Genomic DNA, 19,127 nt, shown 5'->3' with positions numbered 1-19,127 from the left:
CCATTTAATTTTAATAGCCATTTCTTCTAAATTAAGATAAAATCTCGATCTTAACAACTTTAATAGAAAACACTTAACTACTTAAGTAACAATTTCAAAGAAAAAAACGAAATGTATGTAAGTTACTGAAACTTGTCTCCCTAATAGATGGAAGTACAGATGTCAGACGAATTTAGAAAAATAAATACGAGTACTTAGGTATTATTAAAAGCAAGCAAATGCCTGGTAATGGAGAGAAAAGACATTCATCTTCATAAATGGAATGTCACTTTATTCTTCTCTAACTTTTGTATGGAAGTGGTCGGACAATTTACAATTAATTAAATTAAATTACTCTCTTATAATTTGTATGTTACGTACATAAATTTGTGTCTTTATATCCTATGTGGCTACATGTGTTCAGTGCGTAATCAAATACGGAGTATTATATGCAAGTGTCATAATAATAATAATAATAATAATAATAATAATAATAATAATAAGGGTTATGATAATATATGCATTAATTGCATTGATTTATGTGTAATTTACTCTTTAATTTCTAAATTAATGCCAAATATAAAAGGGTATTAAATGTTTAAATACAACCCAGTGGGTAATAATAATAATAATAATAATAATAATAATAATAATAAGGGCCTCAGGGGCGAATCCAGATGCATGTAGTGGGATTCGAACCCAAGAATCAAGTTGGAAACTAAAGCCTTTACCATTGAACCACAATGTCTATTGTTCACTTAATGAGATAACATTTATTTATCAGCTATTCACCAATATTAGAGGTAGCAAAAATCCGTTTTCTAAACCATTTTTTTTAAGTTTGGGGTAGCGACCGCCATCCCTTGCTATTAGGTGGTTTCGCCCCTTATAATAATGAAAAGATTTTAGCTTAAGTTTATAGCACCAGCCCATTATAAAAATTAAGAAATAAAACTTGTTAATAAGCACTTGTATGTAGGTAAACGATTTAACTTAAGGTTTTAATTTAGAACTTGTTATAATATAAAATGAATGAGCTTAAATTATTTTACCATCATCTCATCTAATGCTAGTAAAAAGCTTAGCTTGAGTCTGAAGCTTGTGAAACTCATCCAACATAAACTTGTAAGTTATCGTGGGTAGGGAATGAATTGAACATTCTTTTTTAGTCACATTCAATAATTGTGGAAATGATTTACAACCAACATTTTCTTATCTCATTATTTCTCAACTCAAATATCTACTACAACATGACCTCGACAAAAGTAGAGCAACCTCGACACAGGTAAATTAGCGCGATCTAGACATGTACCAGGCTATTGAGTGCAAGCCGAGGGGTTATCTTATACAAGAATCTATATTTATGCTTGTTCGAAATGTGAATCTCAAACCGGGTTATTTTTCTGATGGAATTTATGGCACTTTCAGCATAATATTATAATACAATACATAGGCTAAAAGAACCCACCAATAGCTGCATTCACTACATCATGAGAAATTATTTCCTTTAATATTTTATTAAAACCTTATAATTATTTAAAATGATCTTATCTATATAGTATATATTATTTCAAAAGTACGTGTGTCTTTTAATTTGAGAACTATATTAATATTTGTTTTTTCTTATTTTATCATTAAGAGATTCTTTTCTAAGCAATACTAATGATTACAAAATACAAAATTTAACATATATTTGCATGATAAGTTGGACGTATAAAATACCTACAAACTACACTCCCGTGCAAAAAGCACAACTATATTTAAATGACACATTAAAAGCTAGCCGCCATCTTCTTACACCCATTATGTCAAATAATTTGCGTAGTCTTATTGTTGACCATACGATAGATGGAAACTAAGCCAATTAAAATCGCATGTCCCAAACCCGGACGTTGACCGTTCGATTGCTCCATATACGCGTAAGAGTTGAGACTTGAGACATAATAATTTGTACCACATAGTAATAAACTAAAACTAGAAAATGGAACATGAAAAACATGAAATTAAATAAATAATAATTTTCTGTGAGATAAATGGCTCGTAATAGATTTTAATGTATGTAATACTGTCTTATACAAGGATTGATGTCTGTGATTAAGAGTAAAAGGTATTCGTAGAACACAATCAGTAATAGGTAAGATCATCTTAAATAATTATAAAGTTTTAATAAAATATGTTGACGGGATCCTCTTAATTCCTATATATAAAACACGGTCCAAATAATTTTTTTATGCAATTCAATAGTTTAAATAAAGAGCATTTTTATCAAAACCCTTTGATCACGTGATACATACATATGAACTATTAAAGAAAATTTTCAAGAAATGAAAAATTAAAAAAAAAAAAAAAAAAAAAAAAAAAAAAAACTAAAATAATGCTGCAAACTGGCAATGGAGTTGTAGGACAGGAGTAGATGATTAATGAGAATGGTAGCGCGCATGCTTTTGTTGAATGTCCTTAAGTAACACATAATCTTCCTAGATGAGTCATCCTCCTTAATATTCTTCTTAAAAAGCTCTCAAATTACATACTTTAACCTAATTATTCATATTAATGTATTGTATGTTATGTACTACATACACTTTAATTTACTTATTTTTCTTTTTGGGTGACCTTAATATTTATTGTCTTGCTTTTCCTTTTTTAAATGTTCATTTACTTTTCTTTGTTTCTTATAACTTTACCTCCGTACTGTATACATTTTTTTTATTATTTACACTAAATATCGAGTTTCGAGTAAAAAAATTGCTCTAGGATGGAGAAAACTTAACTTATTATTTTGGTTCTAATTAATTCATAGAAGATTGATCATTAATTCTTTCAGATATTGTATCAATACTCCGTATTATGTAAAATATGTCACACCTTTTAACTCTTAAAAGCAAATTATTTCCATATTATTATTGATAGCATATTACACTTAATTATTTCACGATAAATCTATGTAACACGATTATATGTATTAACTAGTAATCGATTTATCCTCGATTCCTCGCCATTATTGATGATTGCAACTCTCCTTACTTTTGTTCAGGACGTATAGTTAGAAATAAAATTTTAGGTAACAAACTTTCTTCTTATAGTATAGTATAATATCAATAGTGTTCAGAAAATTGCAAAATAATTCAATTAGAAATCGATAATTTCACCTCTTACTACTTTAATTTGTAATTAACTCTTCCCTTGCTTTGGTGTTTCGTCACCAATCTCAGCCTATACTATACATGTAATTATGTAAAGATGCATGATTACGTAAGGACATAGGTGTTGGCTTCAAAATGACAATCGGAGTTGCATTAAAAAAATTACATGCATTGCACCAATAATAATAGTGACATCATCAAAAATAAAGCCACTTTATTAGATGCATGGAATTGATCGAGGATATATATAATATGTAAGTAGTTTAATATAAAAGTGATGACTTATAAATGTTCACAGGTGTTTTTGATTGGGTGGTAGACGTACAACATTACAACTTTTATTCTAACTTGCATATAAAATCAACACAAATTCGTTCTCTTTTGTGACGGACAAATTCATCACAACCTTAATTATAACGTGAGGCAAATGAGTAAGTGAAAAGGCAAGTTAGAGAAGGTTGGAGAGGTCACAAGCAAGACAGATTATAAAATCAAACTAGCTGTATTTTACGTGGGTTGGTTTATTTGGGCGCAGTGTGAACGTACGATCAAATAAAGAAAGGTTATCCATCCACATTGCATACTCACTTCCAACTTGCATTGTTGGAACGTCTAACTTATCACGTCATTCTATACACTTTCAAGGATTTTGACCGCCTTATAGTTTAAATAATAAACTGTTAAAAGTGATTTCGGCGTATAATTTATTTATGGATGAAAATAGACTACCGCGTTTAGCACTTTACCAGTGCTCAGTGATAAAATTAGGATTTGCTATTGGAGAGATTGAAAGCTCACGTAGTATCTCGGCTACCCACTAATTTATTGTAAAAGTTTGTTTGATCTCAATAGAAGTTTATGATTTTTAAAAAAAAATAATAATAATTAAAAATAATAATATAAAGTAAAATTGAAAAAATCTTGAAAATTTTAACACCCACATTCTACCCCAGCGCCATAAGAAATAAAGAGGGATAATTCATCTGATAAAGTAAATGAAGGGATGAAATTTCATCTCAAACTCAATTGACAATGAATATACTAACTCCTTGAAATTTACCACCTAAAATACGTGTTGGCAAATGTGAAAAAAAAAAATGGTAGAGTGGAGTTAAATAGATGAAGTAATATCTATTATGAGTTGAGTTCCTTTTTAGGGTTTACTGGTATGGAGGTGTAATTCATTGTTTTTGTTCAACTAGCTAGATTGACTTTAAATCTATAATCTCATTTTCATTTTCATATAGTTTAATTTTAGAACCGGCGTGTGAAGTTCGTCCATTTTGCCTTGTATCACTATGCGAGAAACATTATTGGCAAATATACTCATCGCATTTTGTTTACATTTTGAATTCATAATAGTAACTTGACAAAAACGTATTCTTTTCTTATGACATTTTTTCTTACAACAGTAATAACAGAACAGTTCGCACATAATTTCATAGCCAATTTGGCTACATTGTGAGCTCTCCTAATAATAGTTAGGAATGAAATTAATAGACAAACACGGGAAACTACTAGCGATATTAATACTGTCTTTTTTATTGACATTAATTGTGAAAGAAGGGGTGAAAACTAATTAAGGGTTGCGATTATGTTACTTTCACTAATACTTTGAATTATCCTTTCTAATGTATATTGCAGTATCCATGCATCATACAGCAACGGATTCAGGTTTTTAATTTAACAAGGGGTAAAAATGCCAACAAAGGTGAACGAGTAATGAATAATTATAAACTTAAAAGAAGTTTAAGAATTTTAACTAAAACTTTAAAATTTATATCGTCCAACGAGAACAATCGTCTTTACTAACCTTTTCCTAATTCCGCCACTGCATGGATGTATGGAACTATGGATGTGTCCCATTAGGCCATAGCACACACAAAAAAGCCTTACCCTTTAAGCAAAATTTGGAAATAATGTACATGAAACATGTGTAAAGACTCCTTTCGAACTAAAAAGTTTGAGGAAAGCTAAGGCCACATCTTAGATAATGACCCACTAAGCAAAGGTGTAACAAAGACCTAACACCAACACCACCAACACCAACAACTTCTAACATTTTAATCGACATGTATATATAGTACGGAGTATATAATTAATTTATTAAGGTAAGTTTCATGAATATGATTGAATCAATAACAAATATTTACTACAAGTACATGTTTTACTTTTATATTGTGAAGTTACAGCCGATTAAACTAGCTAAGCGATTTTTACCAAGTCATTTGGACCGTGACATTATTTATTTACTTTCGATATGGTATTCACAAACTTGTATGTACATTGAGTCTTCCTTTCTCGAAATCTCTCAAATCCGACTTGTGAATGGCGGACCGCCTTTTCTAAGTCTCATTCCGAAACTAAATTGAACAATCAAATATATTGGTTGAGACGGTTCAAATTCTGAGAGCCCCCGATATCTCATAATTGAGTTTCAGTACCACTCTTCAAATTCAAAGAACAAGGCGTATTAAATTAGTAATTTATATTAGATTTATTGAGTAATTGAACCTCAACCATATCTTCCAATTTTGATTAAAATGGTCTTCTCAATACAATCAAGTGCTTCAGATTGAACAAGTAAATTTCCTTTTACGTATCTGAGCCTTTTCCAACATAAAAATGGTAATCATGACATATGAGGTTCTGATACTTGTGGATTTTGGACTTTTTAAAGCGATTAGTGTATTGGGCTGGGCTACTTTAATGAAGTATCGCACATTTGAACCCATAAATAATTGGGCTTTCTTAAGCTTTGGTAAACAAGTAACTTATTCTACGTCGCCCATTTGGTTAAGATAAATAAATCAACCAATTTTTTTCCATCCAATTTTTTTTCTTTTTGTTGTAAAAGAGAGATCAATTTTTTTTTAAAAAAATAATCTTTGTAGGAACATGTTTTATTATTTACAAAAAAAAAAAACAGTACTTTGTATGTACGAAGAAAATAATTACAATTAAATAAACTTCAAATTTTAGATAACAGAAGAAAGAGCATTTAGAAAAGTTGTGATCGTGTGGGCGTGGATGTAAGTGTGAGATAACACTTTTAATGTAAAAAGGGCGATTCTCGGGCGTGGAAAGAGCCACTAAGGGTAAAAACTAAATTTGATTCTCTTAGATAAGAGGTGGATTTTGGTGCAAGAGTAGCACGACTGAATTAAGATGGATAAAAAAGGTAAAGATAATATGAATAACAATACGATTATCATCACCGTGAATTCATGATACTCTTCCGTATATGTGGCTACAGCTAAACTAGGTTGATAACGTGAATAATACGAGTACAAATCTAGAAACCAAAAGCAGACACAAATAACATTAATAGAATTTGTCGTATAAATGTATGTTAGCCAACCCAGCAGCTAAGTCGCCATCCAAAACATCATCAAATAGAGATTCGGTAACCCCATCAGTGTTTAGCCGGTGTTGAACGTCTCTCGAAACTATCTTGCCATCTTTCCCTACAGCAAAGATGTACACACTTCTCTCGTCTTCAGGGAAAAACAGTTGTTTCTTGATAGACGCTTTAGCTTCAGCAGTGGGAAGCATATAATAAGGCCATGGCATCTGTTTCAAGTTCAAACATGGACACTTGTGACAACTGATAGGATCACCCATAGGCTCATCCACCCATTCTTTATTCCAACGGCGTTGCTCGTAGTCTAGGAGAACAAACACAACTTCCCAACCCATGGCCTTGATTTTCGGGTAATGCTTCTTCACCCGTTTGTAACCGTTACATTGGCTCCACGTAAGGTAAAGGAGCACGTTCTTGCCTTTCAGCTGTTCTGAGTTGAACTCTTTACCTTTCTGAATCATCGGACAGTTGTTGAATACTGTTGAAAAAATCGGGGTGAGTGATCTGAGATATTCCAACCTTTGTTTTAGGATAGCGGTTCGAGTGAAGGGATATTGGTCGACTCCCAAATTGATTAGGACTTCTCTTCCACACAGCTCACCAGATTTGCATTCAGGTGGTATAATGATAAACTTTTCCCCGGGCCAGGGAAATCCCCGGCCAAATATACGCCACAGCTTGCGACAGACCATGTTGTCGCAGCTGAAAAGAAACCAGGATTTGATATTTAAAGACCTGAGGGCCTCATGGAGTTGTTTAATGTGTGATTCTGGTTCATCCCAAAAAGGCATGGGTACGAGCACAATCTCAAGCTGTTGGTTGTTTGCTAAGCAATGGTCGTGGACCGCCTTAATGTCTTCCATGATATCCCCATTAATGAACAGGTACAATCCTACATATTTACGGGACAGATCTAGGACCGTAGAAGAGAGATCATCATCAGCTTCATCAGTTTCATCAGTTTCAGCCTCAAATCTGCGGAGAGTGAGATGGGGATCGCAAAGCAGAATATCCCCGTAAAGGGATAAAGGCTCTTGACAAACCTCATCATCATCATCAACGTCATCAATGCCAATCTTCTTTGCGTACATAGGATTCAGCTTATAGATGAATTTCCGAGCTGAGTTCATAGGATCCAACCTAGACCTCAATACATGATCTTGTTTTCTAATAGCGTCCACAGTGGTGGGGAGAAAAGAGGGAGCCCACTCGGAACCAAAATACAAAAAATGGTCACGGGCTTCTTCACCTTCCAAAATGATACCCTGGGGATCGACCAAAATGGCCGAGTCCAAGTCCAATTGAATACTGTGACGCATACACAAGTGTATATAATCACGCGTCTCAAAATCAGTGAAGGGTATAGCAAGGCAAGAGAAGGCTGAATAAAAATGATCGAAAGCAGCCTTTAGATCATAAACAATATCAGTTCTCAAAATAGCTACCACAACCATCTCAAAAGGATAACCAAGTCGAGATAACTCGTCGTATGCGTCTATTAAGGCACGGCATTCTCTAGCAATGCTCATGCCATTAAGCATAGGTACGTGGAAACAACAAATAAGGAGGTATTTTCCTGAGAGGGAATCAAATTCAACAGGTTCGTCTTGAGGAACACCTTTGTTAAATCGTACCAAGTGAGACGTCTTACCATTATTCGACAAAAACCGTCGAATCCCGCACTTTAATTTCTCTCCTTTGACAATCTGGATTGTTTTAGGTTCGTTACGCTTCGAATCAACGAGCTTATCATAACCATAAAGTTTTCTAAGGTAAGACTCACCATAAATTTTGGTAAGCCGAATATTATCACCATAAGTTTTTCTAATCTCATCCTCCTCTGACAAATAGGCTCTTGTAACTCCCGCCCAATCAACATCATCACTTATTGGAATTCGTTCAGTTTCATCAAATAATTTATTTATTTTCCGATTTATGATATCAGTAGAAGAGGGGAAAAACATCTTGAACCACTCAATTAACTGGATTAAATTAAAAAAAAAAAGAAAGAAATTGAGAATGAAATCTTCACCTGACCTTTCCTCCCGACTTGTATCCAGATCGTCTAACAACGGCGCTCTCCCTCTTTATAATGCAGCTTGTATCTTCCACCCTTCTTATTATAATACTAGATTTTGTGCCCGTGCGCTGCACGGGTTTCAAATTTGTCCTTCCTCTAATTGTTTAGACCTTTTAATATCATTTTGAATTATACGTAAAAGTTGTATTTCAATTACTCAAATAAGGTACTCCGTATAAATATTCCTATCTTATTAATTTGAACACCTTTCAATAAATTTTCTTTCTTTTCAAAAAATTATCTTATTAATTTTATATCAGAAGATTAAGAAAAATTATCTTATTAATTTGATATAAGATTAAGAAAAATTATCTTATTAATTTTATATAAGATTAAGAAGTACGTTTACGTAAGGATTTTAGGAATAGGAATTACAATTTGTTAGAATAAGAGGATAATTACAAATTATTTTAAAATTTTATCCTTTAAGTTTTCACTTTTCAAATTTATAGATAAATTTTTTAATGCAATATAATTTAGTAATTTGTAAATTAAGTTAGTTATCCGTATGCAAGTTGGTGTGAAACTATTCCATAAACACAAATTCTCATTTAGGATGAACACTATCCGTCCTAAGTTTAAAACGGGTAAAATACATATTGTTCCATAAAAGTTGAGTGATGTATGTAATCCGTACGAACAGTTTGAAACTTGTACCCTCAGAAAAGTCAACATGATTTGTAGATTAGGTATTGCAAGATACGGAGTAGTAATTAATACGTATAGTTCAACAATATTATTGCTAACTCTTTCTCTAGGCTTCTGCAGTTTTGCCTCCAAATTCTTATGGCTTTTAAATTAACTAAATCCACATTTAATCATTATAAGTTCACAAATTCTCATTATAGACGGACACTATTCGTCTATACGTATAGACGGATACCATTTTTCCTCACAAAATATTCATTTGCCATAAAGTGGGAGACGCGTAGAGTCTGCAATTGTCACTATCCATTTTATTATGCCTTTACCCGTCTTCATCGCCCGTCATCTATACCAAAACCTATTGTTATAAGTTCCATTAGTATCGTGTGTTCTATTTGCTTCTTGCTTTAATGTGTGCAGATTATTGATTTACTCAAATGATTATCCATCACCTTAGTATATTTTGATGGATCTTTTTACTTCACATACATAATACATTTGTTGTACAGATCATGTCCATTCGATGCATGCGTAGCATAAATGCTAATGAATATTCCACAAGCAACTTGCAAATATGAATATACTAATATTAAATTATGCAAAATAAAACTCCTAAGTATTCAATTCAATATTTATCCTAATTGCCCATACAAATTACTCTGTTACATAAATGTATCAATTTCTTTTGTCTGCCTTTTTCGGAAAATAAAAGTCACCACCATGGCACCACCAATCACCTTCCCTAACTTCTCCTACCGGCAACCACAACATCCAAACCATCGGCCGTCAACAGACATCACCGGTGACGCCATCCTCCACCCTCGCATCGCTGTAGATCTCCTTTCACGTTTTCCCATACTACCCTCTCATTTCCGGCCGTCAACTACTCACCTCCGACGAAGTCCACGCCATCCCTCCACCGTCCGCCATATTCTCCTCCGCCCTGCGAACACATCACTTATCCCCTTTCCTACACCATATCAAAATCTTCATTTCCACTATTGAGGATGAATTGGGTTGGTGAATTGAAATCAGAGACTATAGTTGGTTGATTTTGATTTGGAAATAGTTCATCATGTATTACATATATTGCTTGGAAAAAAAAGAGCTGTAATTAAAATCATCAATTAATTGTAAACAAAATAAACATGACAAAAAAAAAATCACACGCACAACAACTTTTTCGTGGAAGTGGAGGTGTGTATGTATATATAATGCATTGTATAACCCTAACACTTTTGTTAGATTAAGAAGTTGTAGACATGTCAACTTTGTTTATTTTATGTTATCATATAAAATTTTATATATAATAATAATATATTTCTTTATCTTATAAAATTTTAATTTTAATTTTCCACTGGTATATAACTTATAAAACTCATTAGATAGAATTTGCATAAATATTAGATAGAATTTGCACAAATATTGGGGATAACTAATTATATATAAAATTATTTTAAATAAAAATTAATAAAACCGTATGTAGATAGAATTTGTATAAATATTGGGATAATTATACATAATATTATTTTAAATAAAAATTAAGAAGGTAATTTAAAAAAGTTGGAGTCTCTAGAATTGCCTGAAAAAAGCCTCTTTTATATATATATATTGATTGATTGTGGATTTTGGACTTTTTAAAGCCACTGGTGTTTGGGCTACTTTACTCAATTATCGGACATTTAGACTAGACCGGACCGAAAAACCATGCATTTTTAAGGTTTGGATAATCGAACCGTTTCGATAAAGCGCTTCGCTGAATCAAACTATTAACTTTACTATGGGAACGGTCCGGTTAAGGTTCGCAACTATAGAAAACCTGTTAGCCAAATCTAACCGTCTCACAAAAAAGTAAGTAAAAAATTAAAATATCATATAAAAACACGGTTCTTTCGTTTAATTTTTTTACGGTAACCAAACCGCTAATAACCGTTTAAAGTGGTTAACCGAACCGTTTATAACCGTTGGAAACGGTGCGATTTAAATTCGGAGTTTTGCTGAACCGAACAGAACTGAATTATATCAGACGTTCGGTGAACTGAAATGCAAATGAACACCCCTGATTTGGACCCATAAATAATTGGGCCTTATTAAGCTTTGGTAAACAAGTAACTTATTCTACGTGTGGCCCATTTCGTTAAGATAAATAAATCAACCAATTTACTTCCATCCATTTTCTCTTTCTTTTCGTTGTAAAAGCGATGTCAATTTTTTTTTAAAAATAATCTTTGTAGGAACATGTTATATTATTTTATTTTATTTAAAAAAAAAAAAACTGTTCTATGGTGCACGAAGAAATTATTATACGTAAATAAACTTCAAATTTTAGATAACAGAAGAAAGGACATTTAGAAAAGTTGTTAGTTGTTACCGTGTGGGCGTGGATGTAAGTGTGAGATAACACTTTTAAGGTAAAGGGTGATATTCGGGCGTGGAAAGAGCTATTAATAAGGGTAAAAAATAATTTTGATTCTCTTGGATAGGAGGTGGATTTGGGTGCACGAGTAGCACGACTAAAGTAAGATGGATCGAAAAGGTAAAGATAATATGGATAACGATGCGATTATCATTATCATGAATTCATGATACTTTTCCGTATATGTATTCATGATACTCTTCCGTATATGTGACCACATTCCACAACTAAAGTTGGCTGGTGTGAGTTAGTGAGTGTAATGAATAATAACTTTCATCTCTTAAACAATTGGGCAGAATTCGCTTTCGCACCCTGCGAATGAGCAATCCAAACTTAAGAGGGGTACCTTCAATCAATACTTAAAACGAGTTTATGGCACCGTGGGTATATAAATAACCCAGATAAAAGGAATATAACTATTTATTTATTTATTTTCCAACTCTCTCAAAAGACATAAAAAGGTTAGGGAAAATTAGAGAAAACATTTTTTCCTTGAAAATTGTGCAAAGTTTATTTCTTCACAATTACCCCAATAGTCCAATACCCCATAAGGCGATAATCCTAAATTTGGGGAATTTTTTCTGGAATTGAAAAAAAAAAAAAAAAAAAAAGGGCGCAAAAAGGGGAAGAAGGAAAAAAAATGGAGGCCCTTTATGTTCATGGTGTTCTTTGATTCCAATTTCCAATTTTTTTCAATAGGTAATTCAATCAATTACTGCCCTTTACTATCTTAAACCCTAAAATTTTTGCCCAAATTGATTGATTGTACTTTAGTTATTGTTTTACTTGTGCATTGATACTGTGATTGCGATATTACTGAATTGAAGTTAGGGTTTTGTTTTTTTTTTTTGATTGATTTTGATCCTTTTTTTTTTTTTTTTATGAAATTGTTGTTTTTATTCATGTCAGTTACATTTACTGCATCTTTTAGAGTGTAAATTTGGAAGTCAAGCTTGTGAAAAATCGTTATCATATTCCCATTTTGTGATTGAACTACTAATTTTGTGCTGATTGAGTAATTGAATCACTTCAGTTTTGGTAATTGTTTGCTGTATATGTAAAACGCCATTTTGAAGTCGATATAATGTCAATTTCAATCCCCAATTCCAAAACCCGTCTTTTGAAAACTAATCTAAATGAGGAATGTTATCTACCTTCTAAATATCGATTGTCGTATCTCGGATATGCCTTCGTAATTTGTAGAATTATAAATCTTTGCTGATATAAATTCCGAGTGTGACGGGCAAAAATATACTCGTATTAGTTTGCGATTTTATGGGAGGATTACCTTGGTGGAAATGTTGGAGACGAAAGTGCATTACCTCCTTGGCTAGTACTTTGTCCTTTCATGGTTTCTTTGTAAAGAACCCGTGTTTCTCACTAGCCTTGCCAGTTGATGAGGACTAATTTTACGCGGTTTACTGTTGGCATTTGATTATGACTTTTTATGTTAGTTATGAACATATGATCATCATTGTTAGATGTGATCTATCAGTCAAACTGTATTTCTTTTGGGTAGGAAGTGTATCTGGCATTGATTTAGGGAATCACGAGTTAGGCACAACTTAATTCGACTTTGTTCTACTTGTTATTTTGGCTTCTAGATGCAACACTTTTGATGGAATTGATGCTGTGTGCTTGGGTGGTTCTTGTAGGTTCGAGATGTAGGTCACTATGTAGAAGAATATGCTTTCTTAGTACTTGTGTTCTTGTAAAACTTTTCTTGTTTTCCAGAGGGAAACGGGCGGGGTACAGGGTGAATTTTAATGTATATCTGTTGAGTAATTGTCTTTTCTGTCGTTTAATTCAAGTTTGAAAATTTAGACATAAAGAGTTACATGCTGGATTTGATGATGAAGTTGCATGTCCATTAAGCCTATATCAGCAGGGTGGTAATAAATGGAGTGCAACAAAGATGATGCAATCAAGGCAATGGAAATCGCGGAGAGGAAGTTTAATGCTAAAGATATAGCAGGCGCCAAGAAATTCGCTCTTAAGGCACAAAATCTGTATCCTGGGCTAGATGGTATTGCTCAAATGCTGGTGACATTTGATGTATATGCCTCTTCAGAGAACCAAGTTGGTGGTGAGGCGGATTGGTATGGTGTACTTGGGGTGTCCCCACAAGCCGATGACGACGCTATCAGAAAGCAATATAGAAAGCTCGCTCTTATACTACATCCTGATAAAAACAAGTCTATTGGGGCTGAAGGGGCATTTAAGCTTGTTTCACAAGCTTGGAGTATGTTATCCGAGAAAGACCGAAGAGCTGCTTATGATGCAAAGAGGAATGTTTGGGCCAGAAACTCTTCAGAGGGTTCATCCATGCTGTTTGGTACTAATGGTCTATACAACTTTGCGAAAACTACATCTAATGCCAAATTAAATAAGAATGTTCCTCACACAAATGGGTCTTCAACTTCTGGTATGACTAATAAGGCTAATAAGTCAAACCACCTCACCTTTTGGACTGTCTGTCATAGATGTAGGATGCAGTTTGAGTATCTTAGAACTTATCTAAATCAGAATTTGCTCTGCCCCACCTGCCGTCTGCCATTTTTCGCCATAGAGCGACCGCCACCAGATTCAAAGAGTGCGTCTCATTCTCGAAATTCTCATCGGGAGTCAAAGAGTAAGAGCAACCCTAAAGGTGATTTTCAATGGATCCCATTCTCCGGAGCTGCTGGTGTTTCATCTGTTTCTCAAGCTGCAAATGTTGTTCAGCAGACATATGAGAAAGTCAAACGGGTGCGGGAAGAAGCACAGGCTGCCAAGAAACAAGAAAAGGCGATGAAAAGGAAAAATTATGTCTCTGAAAACTTGGTTGAGAAAAAGAGAAGAGTAACTGATGATATCGGTTTGCATAATCATCAGACGGGTTTTAGAACTCCAGGTTTTGGCATGACTAATTCACTTAACACTAGTACGATTAGCAAATTAAACAGTTCCAGGGAGCCACCGAAGATTGAATTGCAGAAAATACTGATGGATAAGGCTCGAAAAGAGATTAGTCAAAAGTTAAATGGTTGTAAATCAGGTAGTGTTTTGGATAGTTCTACTGAAAAGGTGAAAGCAAATGAGACAGGTCAATGCCAGGATAAAAGCAAGGAAACTACTGTGATCACCACTGATTTGCATGATACTGTTCCTATGAAGCCTCAAGTTTCAATCCCTGTTCCTGATCCAGATTTCCATAGTTTCGACTGGAATAGGACTGAACTGGACTTTGAAGAGGGTCAAGTATGGGCTTTATATGATGATGTTGATGGGATGCCCCGTTATTATGCTATGATTCATCGTATAATCTCTCGGGATCCCTTCAGGGTACGTATAAGTTGGCTTAATTCAAACAATACAGAACTTAATCCATTAAAATGGGTTGGTGGGGAGTTTAGAGTAGGTAGGCATGAAACATATGACGGTCTGAATTGCTTCTCACACAAGGTTAGATGGAGAAAAAATTCGAGTGGGGCCATTTGTATTTTTCCGAGGAAAGGTGATGTGTGGGCTCTTTACAGGAACTGGTCTTCAGACTGGGATGAACTTACTAGTGATGACGTGATACACGAGTATGACATGGTGGAAGTACTAGAAGATTATGATGAGGGAACTGTAGTGATTCCGCTAGTTAAAGTTGCTGGATTCAAGGCTCTATTTCACCAACATCTAGATCCCGAGCAAGTGAGTTGGATTCCAAGTGGGGAAATCGTTCGGTTTTCTCACCAAGTTCCTTCTCACGTGCTTTCAGGTCAAGAAGCTCCAAATGCCCTAAAGGGTTGTCGAGAGCTGGATCCAGCTGCTCTTCCAGCTAAATTTCTTCAGGTGATAGAAGATGTCCCGGAGGATATTATGATTGATAAGGCAACCAAGCAAAGGAAAATTACATTCCAGGATGATGCAAAACCCATCAACATAGTCACAAAATCTGCAGAAACAATTGAAGAAGTTACATAGCATATTTGATAGCTCAATTCTTCATATTGCCTTGCGGTAACCCTTGTCCGACACTCCCTTCATTTTATGTCAAAATCACGAGGATTAGTGCAACTTGGATCCACACTTGTAGAGATTCTGAGTAAGATAACATATGGAATGCCGTTGGAAAATTGCCATTGTAGTCTGACGCCGAAGTAAAATGAGTCGGAGGACACCCAGACAAAGTTCTCTCGAGTTTTCTATATGTGGAGCAATACTGGGAGTGCTTAGGGTTGCAAATGTTGTTGATCACCGATCTCACAATTGAAACCATTCAGTACATGCCATGCAGTTGCTTAAAGGAGAAACCTGGACGAGATGTGCTCTTGACGCTCGAGACTCCATTACATTTCAGAGACTGATGCATGCCATATTCAATGACTGCTTCACATTGAAGCCAGGAGCATGCAATTGTGATTATTTGGTTCAATTACCAACTGGTCTTGTTTGTTTGCCAAGTCTCTTACATAATATGCTTTAAGGTAGAATTTTTAAACATCCCGATTTCGATTACTAATACTAGGATAGCTTATCCATGTTATCCTGTATATGTGATCATTTGCTTGGATTAAAAGGAGGTTTACTTACAGGCTTTCCCGTAAATTTTCTTTCTCCGTTCTTGAATCTTTGTCATTAACGATAGCAAGACACCTCTTGAAAGACGAACGAGTCGTAATTGTCTGAAGTTTAAAACGGGTCAAATACTAACTCATACTTTGTATTATTTGATGGGACAAGCCTTTTGTCATTCCTAGTCCCAGTGCATTTTGCTTTTTGGCCCATCGAACTATTTGACTCGTTTGACCGTTTCATGGTTAAGATTGATGCACTCATCTTAAACAAGATTTTGTTGGACTGTCCCCTCTACACCTGGTCGGGATTACACTGTCCAAAGCTGCGTTCTGGAATCGATGTGATTCACTCCATCCTATCTTGAGAATTGAGATGACTCGATAATAACTTGCCTAACATACACATGAATTTAAAATGAGCCGACTTGGTTCAATCATAAACGTAGGCACACCTAAAACGATCAGCAAATTAGTCAACATGAAATATGCGTACACCAGTCTCATATACGGTTTTGTCAATAACCGTGGTCCACATTTGTCCCAAATCCGCTTCTGAATAACCCGTTTATAATAATTTATTTACAGAGAGAAAGGAGGACCAAAGTCCCTTTCCTTGGTCCCTCTGGTACTAAAACTGGATCCAAGCCACATGTTAGGGACTTTGTATGTGGAAAAAGTAAGATAATGAATTCTGTGGGCTTTGTGTTGTCATCACGTTACCTGGTGGATTGGCAGCATGTTACATGTGCGTGAATTCTACTTTATCACATATTTACCGTGTATTGTGAAGCCGTCGCATATGATAATTAACGTTTATCTGAAAGCGATACATCTCTATTTTCACCTTTTATCCCGATCAAGCATCTGCGTTTTTATTAACAATCCCCAAATACTAAAATCACAAAAACAACTAGAGTTACTACTCGAAATTTTTTTTTTATTTTTTTTACTCCATATTAATTAGTTATTTTCATTTTTCTATTAGAATTAGAAAAACCTTGACAATTCACAATTACTTGATCCCAAATGACGTGTACTCCACGTAGATATCAACCTCCAATCCTCCAATGCCACGTGTACCCGTTGACGTTTCTGACGTTTTCCACCATCACTGTAGTACCTATAGTCCTATATATATAAACACCCCATTAAACTAATTTCAGACCGACAAAACAAAACAAAAAGAAAAACTTTGGATTAAAATTGGAGATTACAATTAGTTTTAGTTTGGTCGGAGAGAAATTAAATCAATTAATCCCTCCTTAATTACTCCAATCCTCTCCGAACAAACCCTAATTATCCTTCTAATCTCATCTTTAATTAAACATCATGGTATAATCTCTTTTTATTTATTTGTGATTTATGATTTTATTATTTGTTTGTTTGAATTATTTGTTATGAGGTGTGCGATCACCCAGTGACGGTTTTAAATGATGATTCATGTTGGCCGACCTCGAATCAGTGTGGGATTAAGGCTCTGATGTTTTTGTTGTTGAATTGTTTGTTATGAGTTGATCTGATTAAAAATGTGGGGTTTCATGTTTGATTTTGATTCAATTTTGTAAAGATGTGATCTTTTGTTGATTTATTTGTGTAATTGTGTGAATTTATTATGAATTTGATGTAAATCTTGTGGGATCTAGCTTTCATGGTAGTCAGATTGATTGTTGTGTATGCTGATGTGATTAGCTTTATGAATCTGCATCTTGCAAATACATGAATTGAGTGAATTGTTTGTGAAGCTGAGTCTAATCCATGCAGAGATCCATACCCATGAATTACAAGAATACTGACCAATTGGTTTTAGGATAGAACCTCGTATACTCGTTGGCCGGCCCCATAAAGTTGGACTCTTTCTCCTCTTGAAAGGCTCATGCATTTGTTTAATAATGTTGGTTCTACATTATCCATTTGAATTAAATTTGTTCATCTTAATTGTTTTTTCTCTGTTAATTATTGGTTATGATGTCGAAATCATTCCTCTAGCTGTGAAATTGTATAGGATAGCTAAAATCTTAGTCATCCTTTATTCCTTAGATTAGGATTCCCAGTACGCGGTACCAAAGTTGGTTAGTTAGAGTGGCAAGGTTTGTAAGATATTGTAATCTTATCTTATAACGAGGGATTAAGGGTTCGATTCTTCACTCTCATCATGTGAAGAATAGACTTGTGTGTGTAGTCATGCATGTATTTGGTTCACTCTGTTCGCAATATGCTGATTTGAATTTGAATGAATGTGTGTGGCATGTTGTGTACTGTGCAGACAACGTCAAGGCGCCTTGCAGACAGGAAGAGTGAAAAGTTCCAGAAGAACATTACGAAGAGGGGGTCTGTTCCTGAGACAACCATCAAGAAGGGTGGCGACTATCCAGTTGGCCCTATTTTGCTTGGCTTCTTTGTATTTGTAGTCATCGGTTCATGTAAGTTTCTGCTTTGCTTCCCTGCACTTCAATTTCTGATCATTTATCGATTTACTAAATGCCTATGTTACTTGGACATATGTGATATGTTAGACGTATACGCACATTTGCATACCATTTTTGGCTCGACAATTGTCTACAAATACATCATTATGGGTTAAAGAAGTAGCCAAAAATTATATTTATGTTCTTATGAGAGAGTTGGTCATGTCTGAAGAGCGTAATTCATTAACTTGTATCTTTGCTCTTTTAAAGATGCTGATTCATCATTTGTTTGTGCAGCTCTCTTCCAGATTATCAGGACCGCCACAAGCGGAGGAATGGCTTAAATGTTGTAGCTTATGATGTGAAGCCTCTTCCTTCTCATATGTTTAGTTCACTATAGAAATCGAGAAACATGTACTAGCTTTGTTGTCGAAACTGACATTTTGAATAAAAAAGACGCAGTGATGCACATTCTCTAATCTTGTGTGATGCTCCCTTCTTTGTAAATTTCCCCTTTCATTGTTAGTTGATGTTAAGCGCTCTTGGCT

The 19,127-nt window shown here is 34.4% G+C and overlaps 2 protein-coding genes across 6 annotated transcripts; both read left to right on the top strand.

Annotated features, from left to right (window-relative positions):
* Nucleotides 1–12,073: 12,073 nt before the first annotated feature.
* On the top strand, nt 12,074–16,203 carry LOC141637788 (uncharacterized). 5 transcript variants are annotated; one of them, XM_074447202.1, is made up of 2 exons: nt 12,074–12,326; nt 13,513–16,203. In XM_074447202.1, exon 2 carries the CDS (start codon nt 13,527–13,529, stop codon nt 15,579–15,581), a length of 2,055 nt encoding a protein of 684 aa, XP_074303303.1. In that variant the 5' UTR covers nt 12,074–12,326; nt 13,513–13,526; the 3' UTR covers nt 15,582–16,203. The 5 variants fall into 5 exon arrangements, with proteins under 5 accessions (XP_074303303.1, XP_074303304.1, XP_074303301.1 ...); XM_074447203.1 differs by having other exon boundaries at nt 12,112–12,326; nt 13,503–16,203; XM_074447200.1 differs by having other exon boundaries at nt 12,112–12,326; nt 13,452–16,203.
* A 1,162-nt stretch (nt 16,204–17,365) lies between these two features.
* Nucleotides 17,366–19,058, top strand: LOC141637777 (uncharacterized). The gene is made up of 3 exons (XM_074447191.1): nt 17,366–17,506; nt 18,438–18,594; nt 18,877–19,058. Exons 1-3 carry the CDS (start codon nt 17,504–17,506, stop codon nt 18,921–18,923), a joined length of 207 nt encoding a protein of 68 aa, XP_074303292.1. The 5' UTR covers nt 17,366–17,503; the 3' UTR covers nt 18,924–19,058.
* The last annotated feature ends 69 nt before the right edge of the window (nt 19,059–19,127 follow it).

Source organism: Silene latifolia, unplaced genomic scaffold (assembly GCF_048544455.1).
Source record: "Silene latifolia isolate original U9 population unplaced genomic scaffold, ASM4854445v1 scaffold_144, whole genome shotgun sequence".
In the NCBI taxonomy this organism is placed as follows: domain Eukaryota; kingdom Viridiplantae; phylum Streptophyta; class Magnoliopsida; order Caryophyllales; family Caryophyllaceae; genus Silene; species Silene latifolia.
The sequence above is the reverse complement of the archived record's forward strand: the minus strand, read 5'-3'. Positions and strand labels throughout refer to the sequence as shown.

Excerpts from the sequence above, each read along its gene's own strand:
- LOC141637777 (XM_074447191.1), top strand. Across the intron at positions 18,595-18,876 it reads ATTTGTAGTCATCGGTTCAT|CTCTCTTCCAGATTATCAGG; the intron begins GTAAGTTTCTGC and ends TTGTTTGTGCAG.
- LOC141637788 (XM_074447202.1), top strand. The coding sequence starts at position 13,527 with ATGGAGTGCAACAAAGATGATGCAATCAAGGCAATGGAAATCGCGGAG.